General features: G+C 38.9%; 1 protein-coding gene across 2 annotated transcripts; it reads right to left on the reverse strand.

The window, feature by feature from the left end:
* Nucleotides 1–1,120: 1,120 nt before the first annotated feature.
* LOC117315404 (alpha-1,3-mannosyl-glycoprotein 2-beta-N-acetylglucosaminyltransferase-like) lies at nucleotides 1,121–24,449 on the reverse strand. Of its 2 annotated transcripts, none has more exons than XM_033869584.1 (12): nucleotides 24,358–24,449; nucleotides 19,521–19,885; nucleotides 18,804–18,912; nucleotides 17,855–18,074; nucleotides 17,191–17,305; nucleotides 11,768–11,906; nucleotides 9,946–10,080; nucleotides 9,475–9,565; nucleotides 8,303–8,407; nucleotides 7,522–7,612; nucleotides 3,568–3,738; nucleotides 1,121–1,911 (listed from the first exon to the last, which is right to left on the reverse strand). In XM_033869584.1, exons 2-12 carry the CDS (start codon nucleotides 19,614–19,616, stop codon nucleotides 1,798–1,800), a joined length of 1,386 nt encoding a protein of 461 aa, XP_033725475.1. In that variant the 5' UTR covers nucleotides 19,617–19,885; nucleotides 24,358–24,449; the 3' UTR covers nucleotides 1,121–1,797. The 2 variants fall into 2 exon arrangements, with proteins under 2 accessions (XP_033725475.1, XP_033725476.1); XM_033869585.1 differs by having other exon boundaries at nucleotides 1,701–1,911; nucleotides 18,825–18,912.
* Nucleotides 24,450–25,521: the final 1,072 nt, after the last annotated feature.

Consider the following 25,521-nt stretch of genomic DNA (forward strand, 5'->3'; position numbering starts at 1 on the left):
AACATAAATAACAAGTAAACAATAAATACTCTAATACTTCACTCAATAACAATAAACATATATAGTCAAACTTTGTAATATCAAATTCTGATTACTCGATGACTCTGCTTAACTTGGAAGTACAAATTCAGCTCCCACTGTTGACATTATATAAAATATACTTGGTTACCTTAGGCTTTCTATGACCCCACTGACTCTTGAGTTAGTGAGGTTCGACTGTAAAATTTCACAGGAATTTGGCACAAAGTCCAAACCCAAGACCATATATATGGAATATCGGTTTAGATTTAGTGCAAAACTCCTGTGCAAAACCTTTGAACACACATAAAATGAGATTTTTTTTGGCATTGAATTAAGATAAAGTATTTTTACCCTTTACAATTATATAACCACTGACAGGCTCGCAATTAGAGCTTGGAACAAGAGGCCTATATAACTATAGTCTAATACAAATGTATCAACTTCAGGAGAGATGCAGTCTACAGACTAGATCAGGGGAGTGTGATGCAAGCCAGAAAAAATATTTCCCTTTTTATTACATTCCAGTCTAGAGATTAGAACCAAGGGTGACAACCTAGTGAATTCAATGAAAGATTTTGCTTTTTATACTTTTACATGAGAAACACGGAAGACAACAGAGTGAATTGTTAGTAAAATTATTATCTTTTTAATACATATTACAGTCAAGATATTAGAACTAGGGGAGGCAACCCTAGTCAGTAAAAACATTTTCATTTTGATACATTCCTGCCAAGAGATTTTGAACAAGGGGAGACAACCAAGTGAAGTCAATAAAAGATTTCACTTTTATTAAATTCCAGTCTAGAGATTATGAACAAGGGGATACAACCCTGTGAATAGTCAATAAAAGACTTTCCTGAGCCCCACTCGATTTGCACTCTTCTCAGAAGAGAAGCCTTCTAAGAAGATTGCATTCCGTTAGATGTAAATCGAGTAAACCAGGAGAATATAACCCAAAATAAACAAGTTTTTAAGTTTTCTCAAACACTATGACACAAACACATGCATGTATGTGTCATATATCCTTCTCTAGTGAAGCTCATCACTCGCACACTTAAATCATGGTCGCCGCCATCTTGGAAGAGAAATCTTCCAGTTTCGAGACGGAAGAGGTAGAAGATCTTCCAGAAGCAGAAGAGCTTCAAATCGAGTGACCGGAAGATATATTCTAGAAGGAGAAGAGTGCAAATCGAGTGGGGCTCGGATTAATACATTCCAGTCTAGAAATTTTGAACCAGGGGAGACAACTCTGTGAATAGTCAATACAAGTTTTTCCTTTTATCACTCCAGTCTAGAGGCCAGGACCAGATGAGACAACTCTGTGAATAGTCAATACAAGTTTTTCCTTTTATCATTCCAGTCTAGAGGCCAGAACCAGGGGATGTAAAACTCTATCAATAGAAATATCAGGGGATTTTAACCTTATTTTATTATATATAACTCAAAAAAATTGCCAAGAGTTACTTTTTTCTCTGGCCATGGCTACAGAGTTTCGATATTAAGCTTGTTTCCCTGGTGAAGACTTCGATCATTTATGACTAACACTTTTGATGGTGAATTTGTTGTCCCTGGTGACATAAATGTTTTCCTCGAGGGTTGTTAAGTCATACTACTGACTTGTTTACTCCACTTTAGCCTGTATGTAAAGTCGTCTACGAGACGCTGTCAGGAGATTCAGTGTTTAGTAATACACCGCTGTGACCCTAGCCACATGTCCAGGTTTCTATCTCCACCGACCTCAATGAATCTCAATGTTATCTACACAGGAGGTCAAGGTCACGTCCAGGTGAGGTCATACTTTTGCCAATCAGATTTAGGAGCTAGATAAATCCTTTGTCCGCTGTAGATAAAACTGGTTACTCCACGGTAAGCAACACGAGGGACGCCGGCCTGTAATAAAAAAAACATTTAATTAAATCCTTTATCTGCTTTAGAAAAATGGGTCACTTCATGGTAAGCAAAAAGAGGACGCACGTGTGTAATATGATACAATTTATGTTGGGTTACTTCAATTACCTAAACATACATATTTGGGAATAATAATTAGCTCGATCATAATTTAGCAACAGATCCAGACTATCAGTGTGAAAATCACTGAAGTAAGTTTACCTCTAAAATATGTATGTTACAGTATCATAAACTCCTCCTTGGATTTGAAGGTGGAGGGCTTATTTTAGGACAATAACAATACATGTGTTAATGTTGTAGCCCTGGTAAACACTGGCCGCAATATACCGCTCGGCTGGAGAGAATACATGTAACCCTGGTAAATACTGGCCACAATATACCGCACAGCTAGAGAGAATACATGTAACCCTGGTAAATACTAGCCACAATATACCGCTCAGCTAGAGAGAATACATGTAACCCTGGTAAATACTAGCCACAATATACCGCTCAGCTAGAGAGAATACATGTAACCCTGGTAAATACTAGTCGCAATATACCGCTTAGCTAGAGAGAATACATGTAACCCTGGTAAATACTAGCCCCAATATACCGCTCAGCTAGACAGAATACATGTAACCCTGGTAAATACTAGTCGCAATATACCGCTCAGCTAGAGAGAATACATGTAACCCTGGTAAATACTAGCCCCAATATACCGCTCAGCTAGACAGAATACATGTAACCCTGGTAAATACTAGCCCCAATATACCGCTTACATGTAACCCTGGTAAATACTAGTCGCAATATACCGCTCAGCTAGAGAGAATACATGTAACCCTGGTAAATACTAGCCCCAATATACCGCTCAGCTAGACAGAATACATGTAACCCTGGTAAATACTAGCCGCAATATACCGCTTACATGTAACCCTGGTAAATACTAGTCGCAATATACCGCTCAGCTAGAGAGAATACATGTAACCCTGGTAAATACTAGCCGCAATATACTGCTCAGCTAGACAGAATACATGTAACCCTGGTAAATACTAGCCGCAATATACCGCTTACATGTAACCCTGGTAAATACTAGTCGCAATATACCGCTCAGCTAGAGAGAATACATGTAACCCTGGTAAATACTAGTCGCAATATACCGCTCAGCTAGAGAGAATACATGTAACCCTGGTAAATACTAGTCGCAATATATCGCTCAGCTAGAGAGAATACATGTAACCCTGGTAAATACTAGTCGCAATATACCGCTCAGCTAGAGAGAATACATGTAACCCTGGTAAATACTAGCCGCAATATACCGCTCAGCTAGACAGAATACATGTAACCCTGATAAATGCTAGTTGCAATATACAGCTCGGATAGAGATCTCTTTTGCTTCATCAGTTGAGTGTAAGACTAGTAAGCCAGAGGTCCCAGATTCAATCCCTATTAGAGGATGTGATTTAAAATAAATGATCATGCATTCTGTTACAAAAGGATGGCAATTCTACTAAATATGTTCAAGCTTACAGAGTTAAAGCATGGGCTACTTACTGGATAACATATTTCAAGTGATATTTCTGTATTTTCATTGTTTATGTCTATTTACATGTAGTTCTTTTTCTAAAACATCAAGTGAGTGAGTTGTGACCTCCAACTGACCTTGAAGTCGTCCATGATGCCCAGTCTCTTGGCCACAGATTTGAACTGTTCCTTTGTAGTGTAGGTGACACGTAACGCCTTGAGGTGTTTTTTACTGCCAGACATCACCTCCGCAACCGTCACTTCTGGTGTTTCATACACCATATGTGTGAACCAAGGGTCATAATTCTCCTGTAATTCATAAACATTGAGGTCATTTTCTGTAAAACATAACAATAGAGGTCAATAGGTCAACAGAAGTCATAGTTCTCATGCAATACATACACAAAGGTCAATGGGTCAACAGGTCAGCTTTCCTGTAATATATACACACAGAGGTGAAGAGTTCACCAGAGATCAAATACAGGTCACTGTTTTCCAGACAGTGCCTAAAATGTAAGAGGTCAAAGGTCACCCAGGGTCATAGTTGTGTAATATTAGTACATTAACATAAAGTCAAATTTGTCCAAGGTTTAAACTTGTCTTGTACTATTTACATTTAAATACAGTGGAACTTCGTTAACTCGAACTCGGATAACTCGAATACCCCGCTTAAATCGAAGTACCTCGCCGGTCCCGGCCGAATTCTCTCTTTATCTTAGTAAAAAAAACTCGGAAAATTCGAATTCGGATAACTCGAAAAACTCGGATAATACGAAGTAAAAATTTGGTCCCAACAATAACAAGAGATCCCAGAGGGATCTTGGCGCCCACCATTGAATGATCTTCATAGGTTCCATGTCAGATTGATCTTTTCTCTACTTTTCCCTTCATTTTACTAATCTGTGCAAATTGAGACATCCCTCCAGTACTTTTCAAACAAGGGAATCCTAGCTATATAAGAAATTTGAGATTTAACGATAATGGCTGTTTGTTTGCCAGGTTGTTTTCAGGACAGACTGGTCCAAAAATGCAATACAAGGGACCAAAGGGAACCTACTTCTGAAATTTGAGAAAGATCCATTCAGTACTTTGAGAAATAGAGATAACAAACTTCAATTGTCAAAATCCAAGATGGCGGTCTGTCGGCCATATTGTTTTCCAATTGATCTCAAAATGCAATAAGCATAACGAGGCACCAAGGGGAACCTCAATATGAAATTTGAGAAAGATCCCTTAAATACTTTCTCAGAAATAGTGATAACAAACTTCAATTGTCAAAATCCAAGATGGCTGCCTGTCGGCCATGTTATTTTCAGATTGGTCTCAAAATGCAATATGCATAACTAGGTACCAAGGGAAACTTACATATGAAATTTGAGAAAGATCCATTCAGCACTTTCTCTCAGAAATAGTGATAACAAACTTCAATTGTCAAAATCCAAGATGGCTGCCTGTCGGCCATGTTGTTTTCTGATTGGTCTCAAAATGCAATATGCATTACTAAGCACCAAGGGAAACCTACATATGAAATTTCAGAAAGATCCATTCAGTTCTTTCTCAGAAATAGTGATAACAAACTTAAATTGTCAAAATCCAAGATGGCTGCCTGTCAGCCATGTTGTTTTCTGATTGGTCTCAAAACTCAATATTTATAACTAGACACCAAGGGAAACTTACATATGAAATTTGAGAAAGATCCCTTAAATACTTTCTCAGAAATATTGATAATAAACTTCAATTGTCAAAATCCAAGATGGCTGCCTGTCGGCCATGTTATTTTCAGATTGGTCTCAAAATGCAATATGCATAACTAGGCACCAAGGGAAACTTACATATGAAATTTCAGAAAGATCCCTTCAGTACTTTCTGAGAAATAGCGATAACAAACTTAAATTGTCAAAATCCAAGATGGCTGCCTGTCGGCCATGTTGTTTTTTGATTGGTCTCAAAATGCAATATGCATAATAAGGCACCAAGGGGAACCTACATATGAAATTTGAGAAAGATCCATTCAGTACTTTCTCAGAAATAGCGATAACAAACTTCAATTGTCAAAATCCATGATGGCTGCCTGTCGGCCATGTTGTTTTCGTATTGGTCTCAAAATGTAATATGCATAACTAGGCACCAAGGGAAACTTACATATGAAATTTGAGAAAGATCCCTTCAGGACTTTCTCAGAAATAGCGATAACAAACTTAAATTGTCAAAATCCAAGATGGCTGCCTGTCGGCCATGTTGTTTTTTGATTGGTCTCAAATTGCAATATGCATAACTAGGCACCAAGGGGAACCTACATATGAAATTTCAGAAAGATCCCTTCAGTACTTTCTCAGAAATAGCGATAACAAACTTCAATTGTCAAAATCCAAGATGGCTGCCTGTCGGCCATGTTGTTTTCAGATTGGTCTCAAAATGTAATATGCATAACTAGGCACCAAGGGAAACTTACATATGAAATTTGAGAAAGATCCCTTCAGTACTTTCTCAGAAATAGCGATAACAAACTTAAATTGTCAAAATCCAAGATGGCTGCCTGTCGGCCATGTTGTTTTTTGATTGGTCTCAAATTGCAATATGCATAACTAGGCACCAAGGGGAACCTACATATGAAATTTCAGAAAGATCCCTTCAGTACTTTCTCAGAAATAGCGATAACAAACTTCAATTGTCAAAATCCAAGATGGCTGCCTGTCGGCCATGTTGTTTTCCGATTGGTCTCAAAAAGCAATATGCATAACTAGGCACCAAGGGGAACCTACATATAAAATTTGAGAAAGATCCCTTCAGTAATTTCTGAGAAATAGCGATAACAAGAGTTGTTTACGGACGGAGGGACGGACGGACGGACGGACGGACGGACGGACGGACGGACGGAGGGACGGACGGACGACGGACCACGGACGCAGGGCGATTTGAATAGCCCACCATCTGATGATGGTGGGCTAAAAATCCTACTTGAAATGTTCGAATAACTCGAAGTATAATTTTTAGTCGATCGGTGGCAGACGCCGACATTTTTTAAGAGCTAAATTCCGTTTGTAATACTGAACAAATCGGCACTACTAACCTACATGCTACTATAAGTGTTTCATGAATTCATAAAAGAAATTGTCGGTTGAATCTTATAACAACAAGTCTTGGTGATAAAAAGTACTGCTGTACTTACATCAGGTAATTTCCCAAGGCGGTCGGCGATATCAGTACACACGATAGTCAACAACTCATCTACCCGTTCGCTCAAGCGGAACTAATCTCTGACACACCGGTAGATCTACCCGGCTGATGTTTTTACAGGTGTAGAAATGACACAGTCACCGGCGCCTATTAAATCTTTAAACTGCTGAAACAATAGCGTAATTACTGCCGAGGTGTTCAGAGTACAACTGTAACGGTCAGTGCTGTCTATTAAATCGGATAAAACGCCAACTCAGTTACAGTAACATTTTATACGCACATGCGCAGCCCAACTTCCGGTGCTAATACACATGGAAATGGCGTGGTTATCAATAAAAAGTAAGTAGGCCGATCAAACAGTATTTTATATATGTCCAATAAAAGGTAATGGTTCTGTTACGTTTTGTATGCAATCTGTGTTAAACTTAAACGGTTATTTGTTTCGACATTAATAACTTGTTATTTTGTCGAATTCCGTTTTATCGTTTACCTTTTGCAAACATGACTTGCACATCAGATCGTTATTGAAGTGACTAAGTGAAAGAAACTTTATCGTGACTGTATATCGGCAAAACTACACCAAATTACAAGTGACATAACGAAACATTACATATATATTTACATGTATTGACCAGTCTTCACACTAAACTGATGAGCGACAGAGCGAAGTTATAATGATTATATAATGTTGACAAATATTGACCAAACTTTTCACCAAAAACGATAACTCGCTTAATTCGAACACTCGGATAACTCGAAGTTTTTCCGTGGTCCCGTCGACTTCGAGTTAACGAAGTTCCACTGTATATGAAGATCAAAGTTCTTCAAGGAAGGTTTTATATTACACTATAACATTGGGGTCACAATTCTAGTGAATTCTTATATTTGTTTATAAACTATGATAACTAAACTTACCTTTTTCAAGTAAGACAGGTCTTTCTTGGTGAATGCCACAAATTTATCATTCAGCTTTATGTGTTTTAAATGTTTTTCATAAAATAAACCCCTGTGAAAATAGAATAGATATATTATGTGTTTATACATGTACATAGCCACACACAAAACTTAAATACATAGTATTAGATTTTATTAATTCAAACACTACCATATAATATTAAAGCTGTGATTGCTCCATGCATAGCCTTTTTTTCTGGAGGCATCTTGAAGGATGTAAATTTCAAAGTATAACCCATAGTATGATTTAAATGATTACTTCTCGCCTGACTGTTCCTTCAAAAAGTCATATTTTTTATAAATTGTTTGATGTATAGTTTTTGTTGCACCATTTTCCAATACAGGTCATTTATAGGAAATATTTGACTGAAGATTTCAATGTTAAGTGACATCAAGGTAAATGAATTATAGTCCTTCAGACAATTCCCATGGCCTTTCTTTCTAACCACAGTTATTATATATACTGTAGCACTATTTTTTAGTAATGATGATACACGTAAGGGCTATTCCAGTAAAACATCTACCCCACCCCGGGACACCAGGTTTTGTTAAGGGGTACCACCCATAGAATTTATTTACTAAATTACATAGAACTTATACTAAGGAAATCCAACCATGGATAGAAGTGATTTGTTTTGGAGTCCTGGGGTCATGTAGATATTTTAATGGAATAGCCCTAATGCTATTTTACCATGATCTTCTGAGCTTGTTAATGATACTCATGATCTCAGGTTTCACTTACAGACTCACTCCTTTCTTGCCGAATGTACTCGTCCTACAAATCTCGGGACGTATACAAACGCGTTCCTTCCTTTGGTCCTGGTGACGCATCCAGTCATCCCAAAATCTGCCAGGATTATCAAATAAAGTAAACATCTATCTATCCAAGGTGTCATTTTAATTGAATATAATATACATCAATTTGTTTCAAAGCCTGCCAGAATTATCAAACATTGTCAACATCTATCTATCCAAAAATCTATAATAATAATTGAATATAACACGAAATTTATGAAGATTAATGAACACTTCCAAAATTTCTAATTAGTTGCTTTTTCCAAATCGTCATCGTTAATCGGTTTTGTTATTTTTTTTCCGGCTAATTTTCAATGATTTTTTATCATCGGCCCACCACTAGTGTAGATCAATTGAATCCACGATAATTCAAACAAGTTACCATTTAGGCTATTCATAACAACTCGAACTGAGTGAGAAAAAAGTGGCAAGGTGAAAATAATTATATCAAATTGTTTCTCCTTCAATGACAATCATTTGATCAAATATGAACACAAGAGGCTCAAGGCCTGCATCGCTCACCTGGATATTTCAATATTCATAGCTGCCACTCATAATATTGGTTCAAACTTAAAGAATAATCTTAAACAATTTACTTTATTTCCCCTATTGGGGCCCCCCATCTCTCCTGCCCCAAGGGAGCAACATACACGTGCTCCATCTATATAATTTGGATCCTTTGTTTAATTATGTTCCATACCAAGTTTTACCAATTTATATATCTTCAGACTTTGAGGACTAGTGGCGATTTAAAGGATCTCTATAATTAGCTATTCCCCCATCCCCCTCCCATAGGGAAACCACACCCTACATTTATACAGTAATGTTTTTGCTTCCAATAATACTCCAGACCAAATTTCATCAATATACAGAAAGTCAAATTTAGTTGCGATTAAAAAATCTATTGCCACCATGTCGCATCACGTTACCATACATATATACGGTAGACAACTGAAGAATTGTAGTCCTTTATGTCATTGAACCTCTCCGTACATAGAAAACTCAGTCTGTTAAATCCTTGTTTCACTTTACACATCTTATTAGATTTGGTAATATTACATATAGATATAATGTAATTTTTCCTTGCAGCTAGATAACATGTTTAATATCAGTACTTACGTAACTGGCCATTTTGGTCCGATCTCCAGCCATAGTTTTCTCTCCATCATCCAACCAAGGCCAGGGAAGAAGTCAGATCTATAGAGTAGCTCTGTCAAGATAAACATTTCAAACTTCTTTTAAATGATCAGGTTTCCAACTAAAGATAATTATTCTTGAAGACACAATGTTGGATTTTTTTTCTTATACATTATGTACATGTACACATAAAATGTTTTGGATGGACTGCTTTGTTACAACAAACAATATCAAACATAAGGACTTACCTGGTTCATCTGACCCGAGTCGTTACTGAACACAAACTTACCTGGTTCATCTGACCCGAGTCGTTACTGAACACTGACTTACCTGGGTCATCTGACCCGAGTCGTTACTGAACACAAACTTACCTGGGTCATCTGACCCGAGTCGTTACTAAACACAAACTTACCTGGTTCATCTGACCCGAGTCGTTACTGAACACTGACTTACCTGGTTCATCTGACACCATGCCACCTTTTCCGTTGTCATTCCACGCAGATACACACCACAGTGAAGGGTCAGAGGTCAGAATAGGATAAGTCGCCGCAAAATACTCAAAGAAATCGGGTGAGATGTCAAGGTCATCTGTTGGAGAGAAAAACAATAGAACCCCTCATAAATCACATGGTAGACTTGATTAATAATTTATCACATAACTGACAATTGCTTTTATATCATACAGCCATGTCATAAATATCACAAGACACAGGTGTGACAAGCACATTGGAAATTGCTTGGTATTGCTAAATAAATACATGTCCCCTACCAGCCCTTGTTAAAAATAGTAACATGTCCCCTACCAGCCCTTGTTAAAAATAGTAACATGTCCCGTACAGGCCCGCACTAAAAATAGTAACATGTCCCGTACAGGCCCGCACTAAAAATAGTAACATGTCCCGTACAGGCCCGCACTAAAAATAGTAACATGTCCCGTACAGGCAAGCACTAAAAATAGTAACATGTCCCGTACAGGCCCGCACTAAAAATAGTAACATGTCCTGTACAGGCCCGCACTAAAAATAGTAACATGTCCCATACAGGCCCGCACTAAAAATAGTAACATGTCCCGTACAGGCCCGCACTAAAAATAGTAACATGTCCCGTACAGGCCGCACTAAAAATAGTAACATGTCCCGTACAGGCCCGCACTAAAAATAGTAACATGTCCTGTACAGACCCGCACTAAAAATAGTAACATGTCCCGTACAGGCCCGCACTAAAAATAGTAACATGTCCCGTACAGGCCCGCACTAAAAATAGTAACATGTCCCGTACAGGCCCGCACTAAAAATAGTAACATGTCCCGTACAGGCCGCACTAAAAATAGTAACATGTCCCGTACAGGCCCGCACTAAAAATAGTAACATGTCCCGTACAGGCCCGCACTAAAAATAGTAACATGTCCCGTACAGGCCGCACTAAAAATAGTAACATGTCCCGTACAGGCCCGCACTAAAAATAGTAACATGTCCTGTACAGACCCGTACTAAAAATAGTAACATGTCCCGTACAGGCCCGCACTAAAAATAGTAACATGTCCCGTACAGGCCCGCACTAAAAATAGTAACATGTCCCGTACAGGCCCGCACTAAAAATAGTAACATGTCCCGTACAGGCCGCACTAAAAATAGTAACATGTCCCGTACAGGCCTGCACTAAAAATAGTAACATGTCCCGTACAGGCCCGCACTAAAAATAGTAACATGTCCCGTACAGGCCGCACTAAAAATAGTAACATGTCCCGTACAGGCCTGCACTAAAAATAGTAACATGTCCCGTACAGGCTCGCACTAAAAATAGTAACAGTGACATTGACCTTGACCTAGAATCACTAAAGCTGTCTTGAGATATTGGTCCTTTATCAGTGTGTGGAGTTTGATCAAAATCAATACAATATGAATAAGATTGTTATAATACATAATTCAAACTGTCACTCACCTAATAATTAGGACTGTGAAGAATCAAATTATTCAACTCATTTAACAAATTTCAAATCACACTGGAGTGATACTCATGTACTCATTAGATCTTGACCTCTGTACTATCCATTATGATGACGTCACAATACTGACAATTGCTACCTTTGTTAATGATGTCATAGATAACAATGTACCGTAAATATTCGGGTATAGTGTGCACTCCTGTACAGTGCGCAGGTACGTTTTTGAGGTTCATTTAAAGAAAAAAATTTTTTTGCACAAAGTCACATTTATGACATCTGTTCCAACTGTTTACAGTCAGTAACCTTTCACCTTCCACTATGACCTCTCACCTTCTACTATGATGACAGCCGAGTGGTTGAAATGATGGAAGATCTGGTTGAGAGCCCACTTGTAATGACGAGCGATTTTATAATAACCACTGAACTTTTTCTTCGGCCAGGGCAGCTCTATTTCACTAAGGTCAGGTTGCTGAAACAGTAGAAAAAGTATTTGCTAGGTTTATCAATCTATGAAAAGTCAGCGTGATATTGTGTCAGGGTCGTTTTGTAGTAGTTGGTGGCTTCCTCACTGAACAATATTTCGAAGAATTGGGTAGTTGTATGTTACCTTGAGCAAGTGGGGTAGTGTCTTGGTAGTGGATACAACAATTACATCACAGAACAATCTTATCAAATCATACCTCAACCAAGTTACATAAACTTATCTGATGTTACAACAATTGCGTTGTCCCATACTCAATTGACCAACTTTTATAGACAAGTTTTTGTTACATTACAATGACCATTATACTCAGGGTTTGCTAAGTAATGTCGGACTTTTACGACCCTGTATCAGCCAATCGAAAGCGATTATACAAATGACAATGTCATTCTTTACGTTATGGGCTCATAACATGGCTCATAACATGAATTTTTAAGCCAATACAACAGATTGTTATAAGAAAGATTAAATCATATAGAGATGGTTTTAGAATAAGTTCAATTGTACATCAAGACATTGACCATGACACATCACACAAAGGTGACATTGGTCATGACACATCACACAGAGGTGACATTGGTCATGACACATCACACAGAGGTGACATTGGTCATGACACATCACACAGAGGTGACATTGGTCATGACACATCACACAGAGGTGACATTGGTCATGACACATCACACAGAGGTGACATTGGTCATGACACATCACACAGAGGTGACATTGGCCGTGACACATCACACAGAGATGACATTGGCCGTGACACATCACACAGAGGTTACATTGACCATGACACATCACACAGAGGCGACATTGACCGTGACACATCACACAGAGGTGACATTGGTCATGACACATCACACAGAGGTGACATTGGTCATGACACATCACACAGAGGTGACATTGGTCATGACACATCACACAGAGGTGACATTGACCGTGACACATCACACAGAGGTGACATTGGTCATAACACATCACACAGAGGCGACATTGACCGTGACACATCACACAGAGGTTACATTGGTCATGACACATCACACAGAGGTGACATTGGTCATGACACATCACACAGAGGTGACATTGGTCATGACACATCACACAGAGGTGACATTGGTCATGACACATCACACGGAGGTGACATTGGCCGTGACACATCACACAGAGATGACATTGGCCGTGACACATCACACAGAGGTTACATTGACCATGACACATCACACAGAGGTGACATTGGCCATGACACATCACACATAGGCGACATTGGCCGTGACACATCACACAGAGGTGACATTGGTCATGACACATAACACAGAGGTGACATTGGTCATGACACATCACACAGAGGTGACATTGGTCATGACACATCACACAGAGGTGACATTGGTCATGACACATCACACAGAGGTGACATTGGTCATGACACATCACACAGAGGCGACATTGGTCATGACACATCACACAGAGGCGACATTGGTCATGACACATCACACAGAGGTTACATTGACCATGCCACATCACACAGAGGTGACATTGGCCGTGACACATCACACAGAGGTGACATTGGTCATGACACATCACACAGAGGTGATATTGGCCGTGACACATCACACAGAGGTGACATTGGCCATGACACATCACACAGAGGTGACATTAGCCGTGACACCTCACATAGAGGTGACATTGGCCATGACACATCACACAGAGGCGATATTGATCGTGACACATCACACAGAGGCGACATTGGCCATGACACATCACACAGAGGTGACATTGGTCATGACACATCACACAGAGGTGACATTGGCCGTGACACATCACACAGAGGTGACTTTGGCCGTGACACATCACACAGAGGTGACATTGGCCGTGACACATCACACAGAGGTGATATTGGCCATGACACATCACATAGAGGTGACATTGACCGTGACACATCACATAGAGGTGACACCGGCCATGACACATCACACAGAGATGACATTGGTCATGACACATCACACGGAGGTGACATTGGCCGTGACACATCACACAGAGGTGATATTGGCCATGACACATCACACAGAGATGACATTGGTCGTGACACAACACACAGAGGTTACATTGACCGTGACACATCACACAGAGGTTACATTGGCCATGACACATCACACAGAGGCGACATTGGCCGTGACACATCACACAGAGGTTACATTGACCGTGACACATCACACAGAGGCGACATTGGCCATGACACATCACACAGAGATGACATTGGTCGTGACACAACACACAGAGGTTACATTGACCATGACACATCACATAGAGGTGACATTGGCCGTGACACATCACACAGAGGCGACATTGGCCGTGACACATCACACAGAGGCGACATTGGCCGTGACACATCACACAGAGGTGATATTGGTCGTGACACATCACACAGAGACGATATTGGCCGTGACACATCACACAGAGGTGACATTGGCCATGACACATCACACAGAGACGATATTGGCCGTGACACATTACACAGAGGTGACATTGGCCGTGACACATCACACAGAGTTGACATTGGCTGTGACACATTACACAGAGGTGACATTGGCCATGACACATCACAGAGATGACATTGGCCGTGACATCACACAGAGGTGACATTACATCACACAGAGGTGATATTGGCCGTGACACTTCACACAGAGGTGACATTGGCCATGACACATCACACAGAGGTGATATTGGCCATGACACATCACACAGAGGTGATATTGGCTGTGACACATCACACAGAGGCGACATTGGCCGTGACACATCACACAGAGGTGACATTGGCCATGACACATCACACAGAGGCGACATTGGCCGTGACACATCACACAGAGGTGATATTGGCCATGACACATCACACAGAGGTGACATTACATCACACAGAGGTGATATTGGTCGTGACACATCACACAGAGATGACATTGGCCATGACACATCACACAGAGATGACATTGGCCGTGACACATCACACAGAGATGACATTGACCGTGACACATCACACAGAGGCAACATTGTCTGTGACACATCACACAGAGGTGACATTGGTCATGACACATCACACAGAGGCGACATTGGCCGTGACACATCACACAGAGGTGACATTGGCCGTGACACATCACACAGAGGTGACATTGGCGATGACACATCACACAGAGGTGACATTGACCGTGACACATCACACAGAGGTGACATTGGCCATGACACATCACACAGAGGTGATATTGGCCGTGACACATCACACAGAGGTGACATTGGTCATGACACATCACACAGAGGTGACATTGGCCGTGACACATCACACAGAGGTGACATTGGCCGTGACGTATCACACAGAGGTGACATTTGTCATGACACATCACACAGAGGTGACATTGGCTGTGACACATCACACAGAGGCGACATTGGTCGTGACACATCACACAGAGGCGACATTGGTCATGACACATCACACAGAGATGACATTGGTCATGACACATCACACAGAGATGACATTGGCCATGACACATCACACAGAGATGACATTGACCGTGACACATCACACAGAGGTGACATTGGCCGTGACACATCACACAGAGATGACATTGACCGTGACACATCACACAGAGGTGACACTGGCCATGACACATCACACAGAGGTGACACTGGTCATGACACATCGCACAGAGATGACATTGACCGTGACACATCACACAGAGGTGACATTGACCGTGACACATCACACAAAGGTGACATTGGTCATGACACATCACACAGAGATGACATTGGCCATGACACATCACACAGAGGTGGCATTGGCCGTGACACATCACACAGAGGCGACATTGGTCGTAACACATCACACAGAGGCGACATTGGTCATGACACATCACACAGAGATGACATTGGCCGTGACACATCACACAGAGGTGACATTGGTCATGACACATCACACAGAGGCGACATTGGCCGTGACACATCACACAGAGGTGACATTGGCCGTGACACATCACACAGAGGTGACATTGGCCATGACACATCACACAGAGGTGACATTGATTGTGACACATCACACAGAGGTGACATTGGCCATGACACATCACACAGAGGTGATATTGGCCGTGACACATCACACAGAGGTGACATTGGTCATGACACATCACACAGAGGTGACATTGGCCGTGACACATCACACAGAGGTGACATTGGCCGTGACGTATCACACAGAGGTGACATTTGTCATGACACATCACACAGAGGTGACATTGGCTGTGACACATCACACAGAGGCGACAATGGTCGTGACACATCACACAGAGGCGACATTGGTCATGACACATCACACAGAGGTGACATTGGCCGTGACACATCACACAGAGGTGACATTGGTCATGACACATCACACAGAGGTGACATTGGCCGTGACACATCACACAGAGGTGACATTGGCCGTGACACATCACACAGAGGTGACATTGGCCATGACACATCACACAGAGATGACATTGGTCATGACACATCACACAGAGATGACATTGGCCATGACACATCACACAGAGATGACATTGACCGTGACACATCACACAGAGGTGACATTGGCCGTGACACATCACACAGAGATGACATTGACCGTGACACATCACACAGAGGTGACACTGGCCATGACACATCACACAGAGGTGACACTGGTCATGACACATCGCACAGAGATGACATTGACCGTGACACATCACACAGAGGTGACATTGACCGTGACACATCACACAAAGGTGACATTGGTCATGACACATCACACAGAGATGACATTGGCCATGACACATCACACAGAGGTGGCATTGGCCGTGACACATCACACAGAGGCGACATTGGTCGTAACACATCACACAGAGGCGACATTGGTCATGACACATCACACAGAGATGACATTGGCCGTGACACATCACACAGAGGTGACATTGGTCGTAACACATCACACAGAGGCGACATTGGCCGTGACACATCACACAGAGGTGACATTGGCCATGACACATCACACAGAGGTGATATTGGTCGTGACACATCACACACATCACACAGAGGTGACATTGGTCATGACACATCACACAGAGGTGACACTGACCGTGACACATCACACAGAGGTGACATTGGCCATGACACATCACACAGAGATGACATTGTCCATGACACATCACACAGAGGTGACATTACATCACAGAGAGGCAACATTGGCCGTGACAGAGTCCTTCCTCAAGTTCGTACTAACCTTGATGTGTATGATGTTGTCTGAGACAACATATTTTTGTATAACGTCAGATGTCGCTTGATGACCGCAGTCCTGACTCACAATAATTGGAAAACGCTCAGGCGACGTACGATATCTGTGGAGAGAAAAATGTACAGACATCAATTTAGACCATGTCACTAAAGTTAATATTGAAGTGTTGTCATGACGACATTACTTCATTCTTTCATACACTATGCTACAAGTACAGGAAAAGATTGGTCATATGTCCTCCTCAAATTACAAAAGACAATTAACCACATGACATCATGTCAGTCATATGTCATTATTTTTTATTAGAATTGAGAACCCAAATTAATTTTGAGAAATTAAACAATAATCAAAATAATTCTTATTTTAGTATAGATGTCATCTTAATAATGTTAACAAATGTGCTAAATAAAGCAATAAAATTCATGATGAGGCTTTTTTGATATGTGACTGTCCCTTGAGAACACCCTTTGATACTGAAGAATTATGACCTGTTTCTAATCACTGTCAGAGTATTATACTGCAGAAGAAAGCCAGTGTTACAAATGATCTGCGTGGTGATCTGTACCAGTGGAAGGCTGCCTGGCAAATACTAAAGGAGATTGTCCAAGCTAAAACTGACCAACAGGTGATCACAGCAGTAGTTTGTACTTACTTAAGGAGTTGGTCTAAGCTACGGCTGACCGATACACGGTCACAGGCTATCATTAGAATAGGGAGAATGACCGAGTTAGCGTCGACTGGTTCATTGTTAGTCCTGACAGGGACCTTGACAGGGGCCTCTGTCCTGTGTTGAGCTGGTCCCTCAACAGGTGCTACGTTCCGATCGGCTTGTCTCTCGATAGCTTCCTGTGCTTTCTGTCGTGCCTGTCTCTCTACAGGAACAATAAACAAACAAAAGGTACAATATTTACCTGTGGTTATTATGTAAGATACAATATTTACCTGTGACTATCACGTAAGGTACAATATTTACCTGTGGTTATTACATTGCTGTAAGTGTTCTTGGTCAATACCCTGTATTTAAATAAATTTTTCTATAAATTCCATTTCCTCTATTACTATAAATATATATAACTGTTTTAGTAGTCATTATATACATTTTGTATTAGCACTTTCTAAAGGTAAAGATTTTCCCTGAGTTATGAATGATCTAATAAAATGTATTTGTATTGTTATCCAATGCAATATTATGTGGGTTTTTTTTGTGTACAAATGTATCAATACATATATGATGCATGTATATTTTACATTTGGACTGATATTTTTATGTTTTATAGCAAATTATGCACGATATCAATGACAGAACGTCGCAAAATAACATTTTTTTGTATTTTCCTGATGAAAACATAAAATAGATATCTAAGTTCTCAAAACTTAATTTATTCGAAAAATCCAATAAGTCCAAAAGAAAATGCAGGTAAAGATATGTATTGTAGATATTTAATGCCAAGAGGAACCATATTGGTTTTTTTATTTCTTCATTTGTTTTAAGAAATTAAATTCCCTGAGCCTATGTGAATGTCTATTATCTAAAAACTTGAAACATTTGGGATACCTGGCATGGAATTTCTAAATATGCCACCTCGTACAGAAGTGCTCACCTGCGTCCTGTCGTAACTTACGTAGCTGCTCCAGTAGACCTGTGTTCTCCTTCAGTTCATGTTTGATGTCCGCCTCTAGCCATGTTAACTTCTCTTCAAAGGAGATTGACTGCAATGAAATTAATATTACACATTTATTTCTGCTATGACAGAGAGCAGACTACTAAACTAACCAACTTGAACAAAATAAGTATTGTACATTTATTTCTGCCGTGACAGCGTGCACTGTAATTAAATTACTCAAAACATCAATAGTCTACAATAGCTACTCTTGAATGTTAATTTCCTATTAAATATTATTTAAGTCTTGCCATAATTTTTGAAATTATCCCAGTCATTGATTTCAAGGGTAGGGCCTTTTCCCCCCATTTTGGGAAGAAATCAAATGAAACGGGAAAGAAATTTTCAGGAGTAAACTGTAAATTCTGGGAATCTGGCTAATACATAAAATCATTTCAACTGGGAATGGGGACACACACACTTATCGGCCCCAAAAAGCCCCCTTTGTTGAGGGGTCAACTATTTACGTCTATTCTGAAGTGTATACATTCTACAGGTTTTTAATGCTTCAAACTGTCAGGGTTGCACCAAAAGTTTAAAGTAAAATGATATTGATGTACAAACATATTTTTGTAGCATTTATGAAACTTTTCCCTTATTGGTTTGATAAATTTCCTTACCTGTCAGGCTACACATGAAGTCTGTTATAAAACTAACCTTTCCAGGGTTCTTTGACACCAGTAGGTAATACATCATAATGTTCCAGCATAGGAAGATGGTCACCACGACAACCACCAGGTGTTTCCTCCTCATCGTCAAGGCAACGATGACAAATGTGAGGCTGTATATGTAATGCTGGTTTTCCTAATAGATTTTTGTCGATGCATTCATCCATGCATGACAATTAACAAGACATCACATTTATTGTAGTTCTGATTCAACTACAAACAATCCAGTTCTCTGTTTTGTACCAATAATACTTCATTATGATTGCCAGTGAAAAAAATCTCTCCTGTGTGTAAGTTTGCAGGTGGATATACAGAATTACGGAAAGCTGTCTGTTGAATGACGAATATCCAAATCTGAAAATACAAGAAAAATTCATTTTAGATCTATATCAATATTTTATCTAGCTAGGCAATTAAAATACATTGTATATTCATTTAAGCTGCTTTATGTTATAAAGAGACTTTTGCAGGTAAACATCATTACAATGTTAGCACAGTATATTACTTCTATTTACATTTTCTATGCCTTTTATTATCTAACATTGGTTCTAACATATGATTTATACTAAATCAATTTATCAATTTACAGCTTTGTGATATAAAGTGAAACTGTTGTGGTCACCATGGCTACTATTGTTACCTCTTAACAGACAAACAATGAGGCCGATGGCTGCACTTAGTCCTTTGTAAATATCACACTTATTTCTAGTTTGTCTGAATCATTGCGGTACAACATAAAAATAAATTTACATGTATTCACTTGAGAACTTTAGCATTGTAATCCATTGTAAACTGAAAACCAACTGCTTTATTATTTATTTTGATTCTTTTTATCCAGTAATGAGCCCAGTTAGCTATATAGATGTCCAATGTATCAACTTTGACTCCAGTAATGAGCCCCGCTAGAGGGCCAATTTCACATCAACTTTGTACTCATTGTACCACATTTCATCCAGTAATGAGCCAAGCTAGAAGGTCAACACATCAAGCTTGACACTGTACCATACTTATCAAGTTATGAGCCCAGCTAGATGTCCAACATCTCAACTTTGACTCCAGTAAGGAGCCCAGCTAGATGTCCAACATCTCAACTTTGACTCCAGTAAGGAGCCAAGCTAGAAGGTCAACACACCACTTTTGACTCACTGTACCATATGAATCCAGTAAGGTGCCCAGCTAGATGGCCAACATTTGATTCTGCATATAGGAATTTTTATTAATACATGTAACCGTGGGGAAATTGTCAAAGACTCTGCGTTCCCAACCCGAGGTGTTTAAAGCTTTTCACACTTTACAGTCATAACCAGAGGTATAACAAACAAAGAAAATTGATTGTTTTCTCACTTTCAGCATGTTTTTCTCACATTCAGCATGTTGTTCTCACTTTCAGCAACTCTAGGAAATTATCGAAGATGGGAAAGTCGAGAGACACAAATTAAATTCAAATTAGGGGTTGATGTTGGCTTTTCGGCTTAATCCAATATTGATCTTAAAGGGGCATTCCTTCGTTGTGTTGTACAGTTATTTATAAGATTTATGAATAAAAGAAACTTACTCATCTTTATGATTAACTGTGGTGAAATAAATATCATATTTGTACAGATTTGCAAAACTCTGCATCCTCACTGGAATATTTAGCCACGCCTTGTTAGCTTCATTTAGATATCACGTAATACCACAGACACATATCACAGCATAGCGAGTGATGTAGGTGAACCATTTTTGTTGTGATGATATAAAACCCAATTATAGCCCGCTTTACCAAAATCACTTATGTTATAGTAACATGCATAGCTAGTTAAGAATATCAAAACACATTTAAAATATTACACACAAACATTATCTTACTCGTGCACAAATTTAAAGTCTCATAAATATGAGCACCACAGGGCCAAACACACTTGCTGTGTTTAAAAACTGATGTGTACGTGAATGTAAATGAAGGAAATGGCTACAGATAAGACAAATACACAGTATACTTGTAAAATCCTTTATTGTGGTTCAATGAGGTAACATTTAATTATATAGTGTCTGTGATTTGTCAGCACGGTAACAAGTGTAACCTCGAGCAGAACTTCATTACAAACCTGTCAGTACATTCCGCAAAACTTTCCAGAAGCAATGCAATTTCCTCGTTTGACTCCACTGACATGGCCTTCTTCACACTCTTCCATCTTTGCAAAGTTCTACTATAGCTAGTTACCGATATTTATACAATTTTTTATGACTCGCTATCTTGTTGCGTCTTTATTTTTCTCGTCGATTGATCCATTAGCTAATCGCCAACTCAGGCAGCATTGTAAGCCATTTTCATTATTGTCAGTAAACTTGTCTGCGCATGCTCATATTGACAGTCGCTGACGCTGATTATAATTTTGGCACTTCAGGTTGAAGTGACATTTTCAAAAACTTTTAATTTTTAAGAACTTTGGGCTATCTTTGGACTTTGGAGTGTTATATTCAGTAAAGTTTATAACTTTTATTAGTTTAGAAAAATACAAAAATCCCATTAAATTTGGTTTTTACTGATAATCAAGGGAGATAACTTTCATACACAAAGAAAAATATGTTTAAATGATCTTCTAATCTTGTAATGAATCTTCTATGATATTTTTACAACTTAATTGCTCATCTATGAAATAGACTCATGAACAATAGCCTTTTAATATAGATTTATTACTGCGACGACCATAACTATCACATATATGTAAAATCAATATATCAAAATTAAGGAAATTAAATCAACAATTTTGATATTTAATACTCCACAGTGTTAACATAAGGAGTTGATATTTAATACTCCACAGTGTTAACATAAGGAGTTGATATTCAATACTCCACAGTGTTAAAATAAATATTTGATATTTAATACTCCACAGTGTTAACATAAATATTTAATATTTCATGTCGCCATCTTTTTTTTGTATACATAAATAAAATGTACTGTGTATTTAAAAAAAAAAATAAAAAATCAATGATTTTGTCTTTCCAAGTATACAAAGTACTTGACAAATTTGTGTACAATTAGTTGCATTTTTTATATCTGCAAAATACAGTCCAGGTCTAAATTTAAACTGGAGCATTATTTTTCTTTTACAGGAAGTATTATTATTTATAGTTTAATTCAGATGTTTAACTTTCAAAACAAGACATAAATGAATTCATAATTATATCTTATCTGTTGACTAGAGTACTCATCTGTTCAAATTTATGTTTTTGCTCTTGTTAGAGCACTGACCATTTCAGAGGTAGAAATGTGTCAATAAATTTAAGATAAATTTTGTTAACTCATTTAAGTTGGGACATTTTTGCTTCTAATTTTTAAAAGACGGTGGATCAAGGCTTTATAAAGGATTTTATAAGGAGTAAACTGTGCAAATAAAAGTTCCAATTAAGGAATCAATAGACCGGGGTCTTTTCCAGACTAAAAAAAATCAGAAAAGTCCTTTATCCCGCATTGCTGTCATTAAAGTTGTGATCAGTTAAAAACAACCCTACTGCATAATGAATAGATAGGTTATGTTTTTCTCTTGCATAAAACTATTGTTTGGCCATTTTTAAATGAATAGACAGGTCATATTTTTCTCTTACATAAAACTATTGTTTGGCCAGTGGTTAAACTGTGAAGAACACTATGCCTGTATATCAATGACTGTCACTGCTGTAATTACGTATTTCAGCTGTATCAAACAGCCACACTTTGGTTCTATTTTAATTTCATGTCAAGAATTTAGATGGCAATATCAAATGTACATAACTTCTGCTCTAGTATTTAAGTCAGAGGTAAAGATTTTAGGGAGGTGACCTTGTATTCTTTTTATTGAATGTGGATCGGGAAGTTAATCTAGTCTAAAAAGAATAAATTTTGATCTTAATAAATAAAAGAAAATATATGACATGTAACAAAATAACTTATTTTGCAGATTATTAATAAATAAATTATGTACGCTCTACAGAACTGGCCTACCAGGGGTTAAACTAGGATTTGGGGAATACTACAGTACTAATACCCATTATGAAATTAAGGGGAAATGAAGGTCTGCGCTGTCTTGAATAAGTATATAGCTAGTGTTTAACATTTCCAAGTTATTCTTTGCTATAATTTTAACATATTTTGTCAAAATTTTAGGGATTTCCCCCGTTTGGAGAACTTTTCCCTGTTTCATGGTTTTTTTCTTGATGGGGAATTTGTTTTCATACAAAGGGGAAAACACCATCAGTGGGGAATATTACCTAATTTGGGTAGTAAAATCAGACTAGATTAACATATACCAGTACAGACGGAGACGTTATCCTGTCCATGCCACCTGACAAATTTCAGATTCGTAGGCGTAGACATAAAGATAAGCGGACTCCGATAGCGACTCTTTATAACATACATTTGTAGGATAACTTTCCAAGGTAATGTCTTGACAGTTAAGCGGCTTCCGCGATCTAAAATACTTACCCACGGGCACTGGGCAAAGCTTAGCTTGTCTGTCAAAGTAATGATCACCTGTACATGTTACCTGAGGTTATCAAACCGCATACTCCAAAGTAGCCTACTACACCGTAACACGACTTAGAGTTTGACAATTTGAATGAAATTATAGAAGTATGGATAGCATATAAGGTTAATGGCATCAGTCGTATATATCCCCCCTCTTGTGTCACCAATTTATTTCCATTTCTCCAGGGACATGACGAAACGTGACCACAGCATGGGCATGTTGACATTTCCACGCGAGGTACTTTTAACCTTTCTATGTCTCTGAAATACTTGATTTGATTGCAACTCGACAGTGACAGGAAGGGACTTACCAAAAGCAACAAGTATGGCTACTTACATCAATAAAAGGAACCGCGATGACAATCTACAGCTGTCAAATCTGTCTGCACTCGCGACCGGTCTAGACGACGTCCACCATAACTGTGATGCTGGCAAGTCTCGTACACCGCGAGATTTAACTTGGATAGCTAAATGCGTCAAGAACATTTTGGTACCGATGTTGACCATAAAGGATTAATTATCACTTTCGCCAACTTGAATGTGTTATAACATTAAGTACATAAAGTTGTAAATTCGGTGTTGAAAATTGTCATTATGCCTTTTATCCACAACACTTTTAACAGAACGTCTCCAAAGTGAATTACCTCCCCTAGCAAATGGCCCATGTTTTTGTCTGTTTTTTTTTTTTTCAATGTAGTTCACTTCAAGTTATCATGGTATGTCGCAGCCTCTGGCATCCACTGTATGGCATCTTTTTTCTGTCATCTGTTCATTGCTACTTGTCCTGAATGATTTGGTGGATTTTGACCACTTAATTGCTCTGAAGCATCCTTTGGAAAGAGGAAACCTACATATAAATGGTATCTGGTCCAACAGGAGCCTTAAGGGCATAGCCCAAAAGGGAAAATATAGCAAAATCTTTAAAATCCTTCTTCTTCTATTAGATCAAAAGGATTGGTTCATATTGGTCTCAAACATTCTTGGGTAATTAAGAGAAAATTTGGTATCAATAGTAGGTCTAGCCCGAGGGGCCAGAAGGGGTGGGGCCTTTAGGCATAGATATATGTAGTGAATTCTTCAAAATAATTTGTCCTTCTGTAGGAATTAATGAAAAGATTTGGTTTGAAGCATCCTTGTGTGAAGGGAAATCAAGTTTGTGTAACCAGACGGCACACAAGGGACCTGAGGGACAGGACCCAATAGTGGAAATATAATTAATTCATAAAAATACTGCTTCTTCTGCAGGAGTGAAAGTATTTATTGTATGAAGCATGAAGCATCTGCGGTTGAAAAATCAACCCGTTTTGCATACTATAACCATGGATCTGCCCCTCGCCTAATAGGTTAGTATCGTAATTTCTTCAAAAGCCTTCTTCTTAAAGGAATGTAATGTTATCCAAATTAGGTGTAAATCAATGGAAATACAATATGTACGAAAGGTGGGTCTAAGGTGCAAAGGTCAATAGGTGAAAAATAGCAAATTATTTGAAATCCTTCTTTT

The sequence above is a fragment of the Pecten maximus genome, chromosome 17 (assembly GCF_902652985.1).
Source record: "Pecten maximus chromosome 17, xPecMax1.1, whole genome shotgun sequence".
Lineage (NCBI taxonomy): Eukaryota > Metazoa > Mollusca > Bivalvia > Pectinida > Pectinidae > Pecten > Pecten maximus.

Excerpts from the sequence above, each read along its gene's own strand:
- LOC117315404 (XM_033869584.1), bottom strand. The coding sequence starts at position 19,616 with ATGAGGAGGAAACACCTGGTGGTTGTCGTGGTGACCATCTTCCTATGC. Across the intron at positions 17,306-17,854 it reads AGCTTAGACCAACTCCTTAA|ATATCGTACGTCGCCTGAGC; the intron begins GTAAGTACAAAC and ends TTCTCTCCACAG. Across the intron at positions 10,081-11,767 it reads GGCTGTCATCATAGTAGAAG|ATGACCTTGACATCTCACCC; the intron begins GTGAGAGGTCAT and ends TCTCTCCAACAG.